General features: G+C 41.8%; 1 protein-coding gene across 7 annotated transcripts in view; it reads left to right on the forward strand.

The window, feature by feature from the left end:
- LOC125709163 (small conductance calcium-activated potassium channel protein 2-like) overlaps positions 1-15,683 on the forward strand; it is a 54,188-nt gene that overhangs the window by 29,722 nt on the left and 8,783 nt on the right. For 6 of the 7 annotated variants that reach the window (XM_048977327.1, XM_048977329.1, XM_048977332.1 and 3 more), the window contains exons 3-7: positions 2,028-2,123; positions 2,828-3,246; positions 13,100-13,241; positions 14,984-15,094; positions 15,462-15,589. In XM_048977327.1, the coding sequence (XP_048833284.1) occupies positions 2,028-2,123; positions 2,828-3,246; positions 13,100-13,241; positions 14,984-15,094; positions 15,462-15,589 (896 nt within the window). The remainder of the gene's footprint in view (positions 1-2,027; positions 2,124-2,827; positions 3,247-13,099; positions 13,242-14,983; positions 15,095-15,461; positions 15,590-15,683) is intronic. The other variant, XM_048977328.1, reaches the window with a different exon arrangement.

A 15,683-nucleotide genomic window follows, 5' to 3' on the forward strand; every position in this document is an offset into this window, starting at 1 on the left:
AGTTATGAACTGAAACACACAAGAAAGATACGCGGCATCGCAGATGATGCCGTTGACTCCAGAGGGTTAAGTCAATAAGGTTTGCTCGGCCGCTCGTCCCCAGGACACGAGCAGCTTTTCTCATGTTTGACACCTTTTCTGTCCACCTCTTAGCCATTTGCCACCGGGTGACAGGTGTGCATCCCTAGTACACACAGAAGAACAGCATGGGTGACAGGCAAGGGGTGTAGAGATATCCATCATTATTACATCCCATATAATTGTCAGTTCTGGCAATGTTTGGTGTCTTGTGGGGGCATTCTCAGATTAGACCGCTTTTCCTATAGGGTCTCTAACAGATTAGCTTGTTGCCTTCCATTAAATTATTGTGGATGGAAATAATTAATAGCAAAGCCACAATAGGCTTATACTTTTATGCAGCCAAAGACAACGATCAGTTGCTACTATGTACAAATCCAGCACATAAATAAAAAATAGTAATTATCTTTACTACATGGTTCCCATTGCTGTGAGAGCAGTTAGTAATGCACCTATAATGTCTTGGAGCTGTAAGTGTGACGGGGAATTAAGTAAGGTGTTATGGTTCGTTCTGGACAAGAGGGAACCAGGGGTCGCAGCAGGGAGGCAAGAGAGTCCTGCATGCTCATTTCTGTCTGAACTGTCCCCATCCCGAATGTCCCAGTGCCGCATGGCGCGCAGAGGCACTGCCTTCATGGCCACCTTCACCGCTGCCATCATGGCCACCTTTATTGCCGCTTTCACCACCGCCGTCAGTCTGCCTTTGCTGCCATCACGACCACCCTCATGGCCGCCTTTGCTGCCTTCACCACAGCCATCACGACCGCCTTCACTGCTGCCTTCACCACTGCCACCAAGGCCACCTTCACGGTCGCCTTTGTCGCCATCACCGCCCCCTCAGTGATGGATATGAGCCGAGCTGTAACAGCCCCCAAGTGAGGATGCCTTCACAAGATTAATGGGCTTTTTTAAAAAATCATTAGAGGGCTTTGTATGTGTTTTACTGACCTGTCCAGTCCTCCTGCCCCTAACCCCTCCTGGTTGCACATGTGTGAGCATATAAAATTCAGTAATTCTCTTTTTTAAGACACCACAATCTCAAATACAACAAGGCTCTTGGGCAAATTAGTTTTTAAGTTGAACCCGTTTTAAAATTCGCCTCTGTCATTTTGATTCATCCCCCGTGTGTCGCTCCCAGGCGTTGAATCAGTGGCTTTCTGCCATGCACTGTGCCAAGTGGGCAGCTTGGGATGGCCTTCCTCTGCGTCCATCTTCCAAACGTTTATCCAGCGCAGGATATCGGAGGGTGGGCAACATGGGTTACAGGCCTGGTGGGATGCCAGCCCGTGGCAGGGCACGCAAAATGCCACGAGGCGGCCATCAGGCTCCTGCGTGTCGCTGGGCTCGGTCTTTGCTCCGAATGGACAAGTCACCGGCTGTGGAGGGTGGGTGACAGCAGCAGGCTGCTTCCAAACAGCTGGCATCCTGGCATGCGCTGGACTGCGCCACGCCACGGCGCTCGGCCCATTTACTCTCGCAGATGCACAGCAACCCCTGTTATTAATCTCAATTACACACGTTTGCACCATCGAGCTGCATCTGAAGGGCTGTAATCAAACTTCGCCTTTGGCAATTTTCTTCTTCTCCTTATTTTAAAAGGAATCATTTGTTCAACTCCTGAAGTTTTTAAGATTTCCATCAAGGGCAATGCCTTCTGTGGCCTGGTTATCTCTCTGTGTGGCTGTCCTGGCTCAGTATTTTACATTTTGTGAAGAGACACGGCAAGATTGATGGTATGTCATCAGAGATAGAATATGAAATATTACAGGGAAAAAGAAAAAAAATCACTTCAGAAGATGGTTTATGTAGCTGAAGCTACTGCAGTATTAACTGTAAGATTGTAATATGTGAGGCCATATTTATTGCATGTGTTAATTTTCCTCTCTCCTTTTCTCTCTCTCTCTCTCTCTCTCCCTCCCTCTCCCTCTCTCCCCTCTGTTATTCTGCAGGAATCTTCATACTCATTTGCACTGAAATGCCTTATCAGCCTTTCCACTGTTATATTGCTTGGTCTCATTATAATGTACCATGCCCGGGAAATCCAGGTGAGTGTATATCTGAGAATGCTTATGCTGGAAGGACACGACGGAACAAACCGTATAGGAATGAGGCTTGCACACTCAGTGGACTGGGTCGCCAATAATTATTTGCTTCTGTAGAATTACCACTGAGTAATAATGACCAAAATTGCCCAAGTTTTCAGAGGTGCTTCAGTGTCACAAAAAATGTATTTTGTATATTGTTATTTTGTTGCTGTATATTCCTGCTTAGTGACACTGAATTGATTCCAGTGCAGAATGAGTGACTTTCAAATGAAGAAAAGGAAAGGGGAGATTTACGATCACATTAAACACTGAGCTGTTAACTAATTAGCCTTGTTAAACGAATGATGATCTTTTCTGCATTACTCACATGCGGACGACACTTAAATGGTTTTGCAAATTTTAATTTCAGATTGCAATTCCATTGAAATATTTTTATGACTGATGCACACAAAAAAAAATAAAATAAAATAAATTTGATATATATATATATATATATATATATATATATATATATATATATATATATATATATATATATATATATATATATATATTTATTTATTTATTTATGTGTGTGAATGAATGAATATCCCTAGAATCCCTAGAATGAAATCTCCCTAGATTTGTGAACTTCCTTACATCCTTAATCTCCTATTAATGAGCTGCTAATTCGACTGTTTCCACCCATCGTCACATTGCCGCAGCTATTCATGGTGGACAACGGGGCCGATGACTGGAGGATAGCCATGACATATGAGAGGATCTTCTTCATTGTACTGGAGCTGCTGGTGTGTGCTATCCATCCCATACCAGGCCAGTACGTCTTCACCTGGACCGCCCGCCTGGCGTTCACGTACACGCCCTCGGTGGCCAATGCCGACGTGGACATTATTCTCTCCATCCCCATGTTCCTGCGCCTCTACCTAATTGGCCGCGTCATGCTACTGCACAGTAAGCTCTTCACGGATGCCTCGTCCCGCAGCATCGGGGCCCTAAATAAGATCAACTTCAACACCCGCTTCGTCATGAAGACGCTCATGACCATCTGCCCAGGCACTGTGCTGCTGGTCTTCAGCATCTCCTCCTGGATCATTGCTGCATGGACAGTGCGCGTCTGTGAGAGGTACGTTAATCTGCAACCACTTGCCACAGCCCCAGAGACATCCGTGTTCCTCTCAAGGCATTATGGGTGCTGCTACTCAGCTCCTACCGTGAAGGCAGGTGGCTTTGCTTTTCCTTAAACAGCCACGACTTAGAGTTCACAGTGATGTTATTGTGTGGGGAATGATTTGACTGGGCAAAGCTGACCCGTCCCCATTCCTACCAGAATCAGGATCTTCTTTACATAAAAGTTAGTATATTATGGAAAAGGAGCTACAGGAAGGTACAGGACTTTTGCTTTTAAGAGCAAACCTGCAGCCATTTGCAGTCTGACCCTGTTGTGGTTTCCTTTATAATTACTGTCCTTTCTTGGATGCTTTCTTATTTTCAGTTTCTCTTTCATCATTAATTGTTTTAAACCTGTTTTAGGAATGAAAGCAGCATTTTCCTTCATATATTTAAGGTAAAGTGCCTTCAGTTTGGCTTTAACTGGTGGCATTTGTGAAACTTTTACTCTTAAAACAAAAGTGGGTTAGAAGAAATTAGCAGGACAAGGTCGACACCCCAGCCCTTCCGCTGTCCCCCAACCCTGCTGTCTGTGTGTGCACAAGCTTCTGACCTCCCAAGCGCCTCCTCTGCCTTCATCGTCTCCCCTAACTTGCAGAAAACTCATATCTCCTGATAACTCCCTCCTCTTTCTGCCTCCTCCATGTCAGTGGGGTCAGTGTAAGGAGAGAATCAGGGACTTGATTTATAGCAAACCAAAAATAAAGAGAGGGATTTACTGCATCAGGGCCCAGCACTGACAGTTCCGCCAAATCTCTGTGGTCTTTCTCAGCCTACAAATCACAACTGTGTTTGACTGACTAATGTACAGCAATCTTAAAGATTAATCAAATTACTTGTGTTTTAACTTTTCTCTAATCTATTTGCCATCATTCTTTGCAAATTACAGTAATTAAATAAGAAACCTTTTTTATCATTCATATTTTTCATGTAATACGGTTTTACCAGCACTAATCTGGCCTTGGAATGGATGTGAATGTTTGTAATTGAAAGTCAAAAGAGAATGCTTCCGGGAAGGTTTTTTTTTGGCTAAAATCTGATTTGGCAGAGCCATCGTGCTGGTGCGTGCAGGTTTACACAGAATCAGGAGTGACAGTGTGTGTTGCACATGAAGTGTGTAGGGTTTGCTGGGGCTTACAGCTTATACTCTCACCAGGGTCTGACCTTTATGAAATGGGGTGTGGTTAAGGAGATAGCTGATTGGAGGATCCCGCCCTCCCCACAGAACAGGCCAATCAGTCGCCATGCATGCCAGGACATTGTTCACCTCTCGGCCCGCCTGCTAAATGACCTGTATGTTATCTATAACTCACTGTTGTGCTTTCTGTTTCCCCACTATGCTGCACCATAGGGATAACATGTGAGTCCTTGTTCTCTAGCCATGGAAAAGCCATCATTGTACCGAGCTGGGTGCCACTGCTGCTCTTCGAAGTGGGGGGCGGGGCGGGTCGAGAGACACCAAAAAAAAAAACAAAGCATTTCAGGTTTGCATTCGTGTTCTAGAAAAAAACCATGAAAGCCACAAATAAAAAAATTGCAGACGTTTCACAGGCATGCTGTTGTCATTTTCCTTCCAAAGTGGCGCAAACACTGCACTCGCTTGAAAAAAGGGAAAAGGCAAATTAGCACCTTTGCATGGGTGGGAGAGCAGGGAACACCGCAGATCAGAGCCAGACTCGGAGAAGCTTCTCTTTCTCACAGTGGTTGGAGCGGAAGCCAGGAGAGGGGGTCTGCCTTTGGATTACTGTCACGCATTAACTTGGGGAACTTTGGTATGATTCCTCCTGCAGAACAGCAGTACAGCTATGTAAGAACTACAACAGGCATCGTGCTGTAACACTTCCAGGTTAACAGGTATTGAAAAATACAATTAAATGTGAGGACAGGCACATATAAAAACTGATATGTTTAGATGAAAAATAAATGTTGAATATTATGATTATAAAAAGCTGGTGTAATAAACAGAAGCTTGATTTTGGTGTCTATTTAGGCCTGTAACTGGAGGCAGTATGAAGAGTGCAGAACAGGCCTGTTATCAGAATAAGATTCAATCAGAGCGGCAGGTTCCTGTTTTTGGGGTCATATGGGCCGATTTTTGGGATGGGGTTCTGTTATCCATTCCGGCACAGCGTACTTCCCAGACAGGCTGCCCAGCTACTAATAGACTTAGTGGAGTGAGGCTTTCCATCTGGCTTGGGAAGGGTTAAATTCTCAGCTCTGGTAAACAGTGAAACGGCATGGGAGTGTTTGTGTTGTTCAGGGAGGTTCCTGTTCCCTGGAGCTTTAGGGTTCTGGACCTGCAGACACATCCAGCCACATGAGTGTAGTCGCGCCAGTAGGCAAAGCGTGTGGTTTTGGCTGGACAAGTACCTGCAGTAGGGTCTCCTGGACCCTGTTTGCTCAGCTAACGGGAAAATAAAAGGTAAAGTTAGGAGGGGGGGGCGGGCGGGGGGCTGGGAGGTAGGGAAGCAGCCTGGGAGCTGGTAGGGAGTGAGTGAGTGAGTGGGGAGGGGGTTCTGGGAGCTGGGAGTGAGTGGGGGGGGGGGTTCTGGGAGCTGGGAGTGAGTGGGGGGGTTTCTGAGAGCTGGGAGTGAGTGGGGGGGGGTTCTGGGAGCTGGGAGTGAGTGGGGGGGGGGTTCTGGGAGCTGGGAGTGACTTGGGGGGGTTTCTGAGAGCTGGGAGTGAGTGGGGGGGGGTTCTGGGAGCTGGGAGTGAGTGGGGGGGGGTTCTGGGAGCTGGGAGTGACTTGGGGGGGAGTCTGGGAGCTGGGAGTGAGTGGGGGGGGGGTTCTGGGAGCTGTGTGTGAGTGGGGGGGGGGTCTGGGAGCTGGGAGTGAGTGGGGGAGGTTCTGAGAGCTGTGTGTGAGTGGGGGGGGGGTCTGGGAGCTGAGAGCTGTGTGTGAGTGGGGGGGTTCTGGGAGCTGGGAGTGAGTGGGGGGGGATTCTGGGTGCTGGGACTGAGTGGGGGTGGGGGGGTTCTGGGTGCTAGGAGTGAGAGAGGAAGGGGGGGTTCTTTGAGCTAGGAGTGAGTGGGGGGAGTTCTATGAGCTAGGAGTGAGTGGAGAGGGTTATGGGAGCTAGGAGTGAGTGGGGGGATAGGGGTTCTGTGAGCTAGGAGTGAGTGGGGGGATAGGGGTTCTGTGAGCTAGGAGTGAGTCGGGGGGTTCTGTGAGCTAGGAGTGAGTGGGGGGATAGGGGTTCTGTGAGCTAGGAGTGAGTCGGGGGGTTCTGTGAGCTAGGAGTGAGTGGGGGGGGGGTTCTGGGAGTGAGGCCACAGCTTCAGCTAACCTTTATTTACATGTCCTCCTGTTTCATATCCCATGTAGACCTACTACTCTCCCCCTCTAACAGCTGCATGTTTTCATGCCGATCTTGCCTTTCCTTGCTGTCTTTCCCACTGTGAGAAAGCCTAGTACCTATAGAGACGTATCACAGTTCACACAGACTGCTTCCAATGCTTTTTAACCATTAAACACTAGAGAAACCTCAGGTGACAGCATTAGCATCATCTTCAGAAAAACTTTGGCCTAAACTATGCCGTCTAACTTCCTTAGATTGGTTCAAGGATTTATTTTTGTAGAGATATTAATTCGTGAATATCCATCGAGCGTAAATTATAGGCTGTCGTTGTAGCTTATATCAATGTTTGTCTCACTTTGTCTCCTGTGTTGGTCCTTAATGTGTTGACTGTTTTCTTTGCTAGTTTCCATGCTTTGTTTTTTAGCGTTAAGTTTACTGCTGCTTGTTTCAGAAGGGCAAATGGCATGACACAGTGTACTCGCAGTGTAGCACATGTAGGTGATAAATATTTGAAAAAGACAATACACTATAAACGCTTCTGCCCCCTATTAAAATATATAAAAGATGTATGTGAAATAATAAAAAAAGATTTAAAGAGAATTTCTTATTCAGCAGCAAAATGTTGATTGGTAGACAGATACCTGCATTAGAAAGTTAGAATTTCTGTGGTTTTAATTATAATCACAACTTTGTCATATTATTATAGCAGAAAGTGTTCCAGGTGTTTTGTGTATAGGTATTGCTCCAAGCAATCCCACTGTTAATTGGAGAAAAGACACTTAATATACCAGTTTTCATAAAAAATTTTATTGACTGGTAATGTAACATTTACATGGTGTGCATTGTTATTGGCTTTTGCATTACACGTCACAGGTAATATGATCATAATTGAGTACTTTATTCTTTGCTGGTTAGTATGAGCATAGATAGGCAGCCTTAATGCTTGTGAGTATTTATAGAAGTATGTAGGGAGCTCCGCAGAGAACATGCAAGCTACATCAATCAGACGCAAGTCTGCTGTGAGACGTTTTGTGGCTCTCAGTGTAAGACATGCCAGGTAACAGGGGTGTGTATGGGCAGACCACACATCTCTTTTCAGTGACATACCGAGGTTGTTGTTGTTACGATGATGATGACAGAACTGCACTTTAGATGTTTTTAAGGAGCAAATAAATTAAACAAATGTTTGTATTGGGCCAACCAGTATGATCCTGCTGCTGTTCTGGAAATAACTTAATTTAACTACCTATCATATCATATATGTGTGCTCTTCCAATACCAGCAAGCTTATTTGCATGCTGCATCTCAGCCCATAATAATGCTGTATGTAGAATTATTATCAATTCTAGTTGACATCAATTTAGCTGAATAGCCTGAAGTTGCTCTCAGAAAATTTAAAAGTCAAATTTGATTACCAAGGGCCATAGCTTACACTATTGTGGAATTGTCAGTGTTTTCTTCTACCATTCAGTCTCAGAAAAGCCTCTATTTTATTTCTGAAGTACTAATGAATTTCATTTTACAGTAGGATTGTGAATGTGTAGTCAAGTAACGGCGATGTTGCCTGACAGCTGCTTGCTGCTGTGCATTCTGGTACTCCGGGTGTCGCTGACAGCCGGAAGGCCAAACTGCAGCAGCGACGTTTGCAGTTACCCACTTACGCTTACGGAGGAGCAAGGCTGGTGAGAGAGCTGGCTTTGTCGACTCTGTATGGATATGTGTATTTTTGGATGCTTAATTATTTTCTGGAATTCGTTAATCCAGTATGTTACTAGTTATATTGGAGTTTAGATGGACAAATAAATATGTTTAACCCATCTGTATTGTGCATTTCTTCTGGAAGGTCTTTTTGAAAATATTATTTTCTTGTAATGGAGAACATGCCGTGATCTTGTTGTAGTGCTTTACAACAGGGATTATTCCCACATGGTACACTCTGGGGGCTAATTAATTGGGTCAGCTGGGCATTGTACTCTGGTCTTCGTGTCTTCTGCAGATAGAGACATAGAAATTGGGAGCACAACAACAACACTCAGGAAGAACTTTAAAAACCGATCTCGACGGACACAAAACCGGGCACGATTTCTGCAAAAAAAAAAAAAAAAGATATTGAATTGGGAGCAGGCGTAGAATTTGGGCAGCTTTTTGCCAGACGGATGCCCTAGTCTTGTTCTGATGTTACGGTGGTGCCAGCTCTGTTCCATTCCATGCCAGTGCACAGTATATTGAGAGCCTACAAAGCGATCACCATGCAGATCAGACACGAACTACCACTAGTAATTAACATTCTGATATTAGTAAACACCATAAGCTTCTGAGATTTGCAGGGATATTCAGTTTTAGCAATCTGCATTCTCTATAAGTAACTTTAAGCTAGTTAGAGGTTACCCTGACGGCTAAGTCTAAGAGAATATTTATGAAGTCCTTGCTCAGTTTCTTGAATTTCTGTTTATTCTCTTTGGTTCCTCATTAAATACTGTAAATAAAAGTCATTCATTTGCACATGATACACACAAACCTTATTGTTGCTCAGGAAATTCTGCGATGGCTGGTTTGCTCCAGCTCATGAGTTATTGTCAATAACATGACTTGAAAACAAGGGCACATAATGGAGAACTGCTCTTGTTTGCACCAATTACAAGAGCTATGAAGCTCTTTACGTTTGAGATGCTTCGACGGTTCCAGCAAAACACTGAAGATGCTAATGAAAGGAGCTGATTGAGTGAAACTTATGATCCAGCAGATCATTAGCCGTATAACAGAAAGTTCTGCCAAGACCGAAGAGACAATTTTGCTCTAGTCAAATGTTACCCCTCATTTTGATGCTAATTTCTGCCTATTTTTTCAAGGATAGTCTGTTAGGGTCAGCTGAGGAACATGGAGAGGACAGAATAACACAGGCTTCTGATGATGAAAACTCAGATTCCCCTAAGGACAGTTCTACTCAAATATATTTGTGGTATTTATTGATAGTCGAAATGTTAAGTTAATCTCAATCAGCCTGTAACCAGGCTATTAGCTCTTTGATCTGCCTAAACACCACATTAAATATGACAATGGGGCAGGCATTTTCAATTTGCTACAAAGCTCTTCACAGTCTCGTGTTCAGTTCATCTGAAGACCAGCTTAGAAATAACTACTTTTCCTTGTGACCAGTGTTGTGTAGAAGTGAAGTTCTAGCTCATCGATCTCTCTTGTGTGACTTTTCTAAGGCATCGATCTTTGCAGCACTGCATGAGACATACTTCTAAGAACCTGGCAACTACACCAACTCTCCTGCTGTGACAGAAGCAGTCTGATGTCCATCTAGCAAGTGAAAAAAGCTTCAAAACATTGATAAAAACACTTAGAGAAGTTAAAATTACAACAGTTATTTATAAAGACATACATATGATTAAACCCATGATGATCCTTAATAACAGCTCTTCCTTTCCACCATTCAAGAATCCTTGGGAGGGTAATGATTTGCTACTAGTTTTCTGTTCCTTTCATTTCATTTTTTCAGGGACCTATTCATACAGACCTTTAAGCTTAGTCATTGGCATGCATGCTGAAGTATTGCAGGCATAGGTTTCTCATGACCAAATTAAGTGAGAGAGACCTCTTAGTATTCAATGTAAATGGGTGGTCCATTTTATTCATTTTGCTCTCAATATACTGTACTATTTATCAGCATGCAGGATGTGAAAATCTTTAAATTACCAGCATGATTATTATATATTACTTTTTGCATGAGAAAATGCGTTGTGCCAGTTCCCAAAAAGTCACAAAAAGGTCTTTTTTGGGTCTGGGCATGAATATGAAAGTATACGAAAGAGCGTGACCATAGACCCAGGCAGGGGTTTTCAAGCCAATATGAGATACTGTTTAGAGTTGTATTCTTTGAATGGCGATCTTCAAGTGTTATGCCAGACGAGATGATGTACTTCAGGGATCCTTTTTCTTGTTGATTTTCAAATGTATGGTCAAGGCACTTAAATTTAGAGGTGAGGTCAGTCACTGAGAGGTCTGTTATTGTGTCTTTAAAAGATAGTTGTCGCTCCGCAGTGTACAGTGGTTCTTTATCTGCCCAAAAAGGTGCCGTCGAACTTCAAATGCAAATCTGCAACCATTTCTATTCCTTAATGGCAGTGTCCTTCGATGCAAACTATTTGCAAAACAGAAAGTGTTGAAATTAAGGTTCAGCTTACAAATTACTCATGCAGATGTTTCATTGTTACCACAGTATAAACTCTCTACAGAAATCTTTCAGAAATCTAAGCCCGTGCTGCTCTTTACTTGGGGGACAAAAGCAACAGGCAAAACTCAAAAATATGCAATCAATTCGCTGTTATTCTGTCAAACAGTATAAATATACTATTTAATGTTAAGATTCTTTCATATTGCCATACTTCTGTTAGACGCATTTTATTTAATCTTACAACCTCAAATTGTTTTAGGCAAAACACAATTTTTTAGAGAGCTGGCCACCTCATTTCAGTGAAAATTCTAGAATGACTGTGCATATCTTTTGTTTTCATTTCCTTTACTTGAAAGAGAATCGTTGCTAATAGTGCAGTGTGAAATTTTCAAGTGATCAAGTCTAATTAAAATTCTGTGCCCAGTTTTCTCCACCATATACGTGAGATAAGAATGGAAAGCCAAAACTGACAACTGCAACAGTTCGAAATTCTCACTGGATAGTACAAAGAATAGATATTTTCTGTTACAGAACAGCAGCTAATTGAAGAAAGTATAGAATGATTATGGGATTCTAGAGAGAACAAGACAGCTGTCCTTTGTTAACCAGAGAGATAATGATGGTGTGATGGGTCTGAGCTAAGGTAGGGTTTTGTTCATTGATACATGGTCACCTTCAGTCATTTTCTTTTAATGGTTATCGGCCTGATTAAGGCTGAGTTATTGGGTTAATTATCCTCTCCCTGTCACATAGGTAGCTAATTACAGACGAGCTTTTGCAAAGAAAGCTGTGTCAGCTCACATTTTGCGCAGATGCTGATTATATGGATTAATGCGGTGTAGTAATTTTGATAGGGTCCACCAGTCAGTGTGTTGCAGTTTTGGTGCGGCCATCTCTTTATAAATAAAGCAGTGGTGACCTTCCTGATAATGCTGACTGCTTTGGGTATTTTTAAATGAAGTTGTAAGGGTTGTAAAATTTTACATGATAATCTGATTATATTTTTATGCATGAAATCTCTGCAAATTTCCATGGAACGTAGTTAATGTTTCTTTCTCATTTGCATTATTTTATTTATTTCTCCATTTATTAGAATTTCTAATTCTTATAAATGTGATAGACCAAAGCTGTCAAGACTACTTAGCAAAATTTACACCAAATGTTATGTTTTAATGTGATAAAGGATCTTGATTAAACCTTTGAATGAATGAATTACAAACTAAATCACTATGGACACATTGACTGAGGATTCGCTTTAAGTAGTGGCCTTTTAAGAGTTTTAACGAATTGTGTTTGAACTAACGCAATAAGTTTAATCTTTAACAGTTTGCCAAACAGAATAGAAAATCAATCTTCATTATGCATATTTTATTGTTGGTTTAATTATTTAAAGTTTAAAATGAGTTCAAGTAATTATTTCCGGCTTTTTCTGATTATTGAAAATAATGAACATATGATGCATTTCCCATTTTGTGAGGAAAAAGTCATCTTTTGTAGCTTTTCCCAATTGTAGGCATCTACAACTCAGAAAAATGGTTTATAGTTTGCCGTTGACAAATCAGTTTGTTTTAACGTGATGTTAATTATATGATTCATTCAATTAACAGCTTAATCAAGCCTAATTTATAGAAAGCCGGAACAAAAATGGCGTGTGTACATTGTGCCATGATCTGAATAGGGAATCACAGGTTTAAGGGACCGGTTATTAAACTGCAGAATTAATAGGTCTCTGCAATTAACTTAACAACGCCGAATTGTTCCACGTCCAGCTAGAGATTTCAAATTAAATCTTACTTCAGAGAGGAAAAGTCACTAATGTACTTTGGCTTCTGTACAACTACAAGCAAAGCCATTAACTGGAAAGCATAATTATTCTAAAAGAAATTCAAACACTGTTTCACATATCGACTGTTTGAAGGCTCATATTTCAGGCATATGGGTGAGTGTGTTTGAGGATACAATTAATACTCATCAATTTATTTTAGTTAAATATCCTAAATATTTCTTGTTTAACTATACACCATTTTGATAGGTTCTCGAGGTAAAATTTGAAAAAACATTCTCTTCCTCCATTAGCTTTTTTGTATTTATTTGCATTTACTCATTTTTTATATGTTGGACTTTTTACATGTGATTCCAAATGGTCTCGTATGAATATGGGAGGTTTCTCACTAAAGCCTTTCTGAATCCTTACACTAAACCCAGTAACAGTGCAGGTTCCGCCATCGCCCTGGTCGCGGCCTGGCTTTGGGGCCGTCCTCCACCTTGCGATTTATATTCTGCTCCTCTTACTGGGCCTCGCCTTGTTCTTTTATGTTTCACTGCTTCAGGTATCATGACAAACAGGAAGTGACCAGTAACTTCCTTGGAGCCATGTGGCTAATTTCTATAACCTTCCTGTCAATCGGATATGGAGACATGGTGCCTCACACATACTGTGGGAAGGGCGTGTGTCTGCTGACTGGAATCATGGTATGTTCCTCTCTCACCCCTCAGTGTCACAGAAATGGAAAAATATTGAACACTGAAACAATTTGAAAATGTCTTCTTAATGCTGCAGTCATCTTTAAACAGCTTTATAGATAAAACCTGATTCTAAAATATGAATGTGTTTACAGTAGGGCCTGTTCCTGTGACTTCATAATCATATTCTTATACTGTAATTCCGACATTAAACAGAGGGTCTCCCACAACTTTATGGTTTCAAATCCTCAGCTGACCATGAGTCAGCTATTAAAAAATAGTGATCTGGGTGATGGGGAAATGCGTCCTGCTATCAAACTGCCAGCTATTGCCACCAAAAATGAAACATGGAGCTGGTTAAGGCAGCAGATGACGGTAAAAACTGAGGATGCAATTATCACATTTATATGCTTTAATTTCACGTTAAATGTAACATAAAACTTGAAAAACAAACAGAATAGCTTTATTCTTAAATGCGTTTGTAGGTCTGTCTAGAAAGACTTACTACCATTTCCCAGAAATATATATTTTTTGTCATTTATCATGCTTCTGTTGTCAGTAGCATTCCCAGCCAGAAAGGAAATCTAATGCCAGGTGTTACAGATACTGAGGAAGCACATTATATTATGTGCAGTGGCTGTCATACAGAAATAATATGTAGCTTATGTTAAGTTTTCATTAAATTTGCTGTTGATGTCAGCAAGTTTGATCCTTCCACGAGTTTGGCAAACACAAGATGCCTTGAATGTTGTTTTTTGTTTCTTTTAATTCCAGAGTGTTCCACTGTACGCTTTCAGCTCTGCGCCCCCTGATACTTGAATTTGGCCCTGGATCAATGGAAAAAAGATGTTTCTAGATGTTTGTAGGTGTAAAGTGATCTGTACAGCTTGTTGTAGAGTATCATCTCCTTCTGTTAAATCAGATGAAGGCACATTAATAATTGAGAAGATGCACCCAGATGGCATGCAGTATGTGACACAGAGAACAGCTTAAAGGGGGAAAGGCTGTAGATCATGCCCACAAGCTCAGAAGAGACATAGTAATAATCCAAGGATAAACTTAACAGTTATTGTTTATTTACAAAGTATAAAATATTTTTTTTCTAAACAGTTTGGTTATGGTTAGGTTTTGATCACTATATGAAATGTCTATATGTCTATATATATATATATATATATATATATATATATATATATATATATATATATATATAGACATTTCATACACACTAGAAAATGGTTACGGGAGCCTTAATGTGCAATTATGCTGATGTTTGTGTACTATGGCAAGTTTACAGTCTACATAGATACACTGCTGTGACCTTACTATAACATATGTGGAAGGATATAATGTTGGCTAAATAAGGTTGTCAGCTAGATCCAGAGAATAATGAGCAATAGAATAAATGAAATGATAGGACATAGAAAAACCACAAAATCAATAATAATAATAGAATGTGTAGATCCTGCTGACTGTTGTATTGCAAACCTGGACACCTGACACTCACGACTGGGCCTGTTACACCATAGCTGGCCAGTTCAGCATAAGCTGTTTGGTGCTGGCTACTGTAGAAACCCAGGCGGTAAACTTTAGTGTAATACGTGTAGGTTTCAGATAGCGCCGGAGGAGAAGCTGTACAAGCACAGCATTGGCCTGGGATTCTCTGAGCGCTTTCAAAGGGCCCATGGAGCTGCCTGGCCGAGGCTTGGTGTGTACTGTCAGCATCACCATCTGCCTTGTGTTTTGCCCAGGGGGCGGGCTGTACTGCCTTGGTGGTCGCTGTGGTGGCCCGAAAGCTGGAGCTGACCAAGGCCGAGAAACACGTCCATAACTTCATGATGGACACACAGCTCTGTAAACGCGTAAGTAAACCTCAGCATGAAAGGCTTTCACTCATAAAACATCTGTCACTTCATATATGTGTGATGCTTTGTGTAGTTTAAGGACTACAGTCATAGGATTTTATATCATTGAAAAACAATTTTGTGGAAACTGTAAAATCAATGAAGACATACTGTTTACATATAAGCAGTATTACCCGCAGCCATATACCAGAATGAAATATATTTCTCTTTAAGAACTATACATAAAAATACTCAAGTCGTCAGAACATAAAAAAGGATGTTTTGAAAATATGAATATGATATGTTCCTGTTTTGCAAGAAGGATTTGGCTGCAAGTTCAGTCTGTGTTCAATGCAAATGCCTGTTTCTGTGCTGTGACACACAGGTCAAAAACACGGCTGCTAATGTACTCAGGGAAACATGGCTAATCTACAAACACACCAAGCTGGTGAAGAAGATTGACCATGCCAAGGTGCGCAAACACCAGCGCAAGTTTCTGCAGGCAATTCACCAGTAAGTACAGTGTGCTGGGAGACATGCTTGGCTGCTCAACTGCCCATCTGGATTGCTGACAGCCTGTCAAATTATAACTCTCTCTTATAATCAT

This window comes from Brienomyrus brachyistius, chromosome 15 (assembly GCF_023856365.1).
Source record: "Brienomyrus brachyistius isolate T26 chromosome 15, BBRACH_0.4, whole genome shotgun sequence".
Classification (NCBI taxonomy): Eukaryota; Metazoa; Chordata; class Actinopteri; order Osteoglossiformes; family Mormyridae; genus Brienomyrus; species Brienomyrus brachyistius.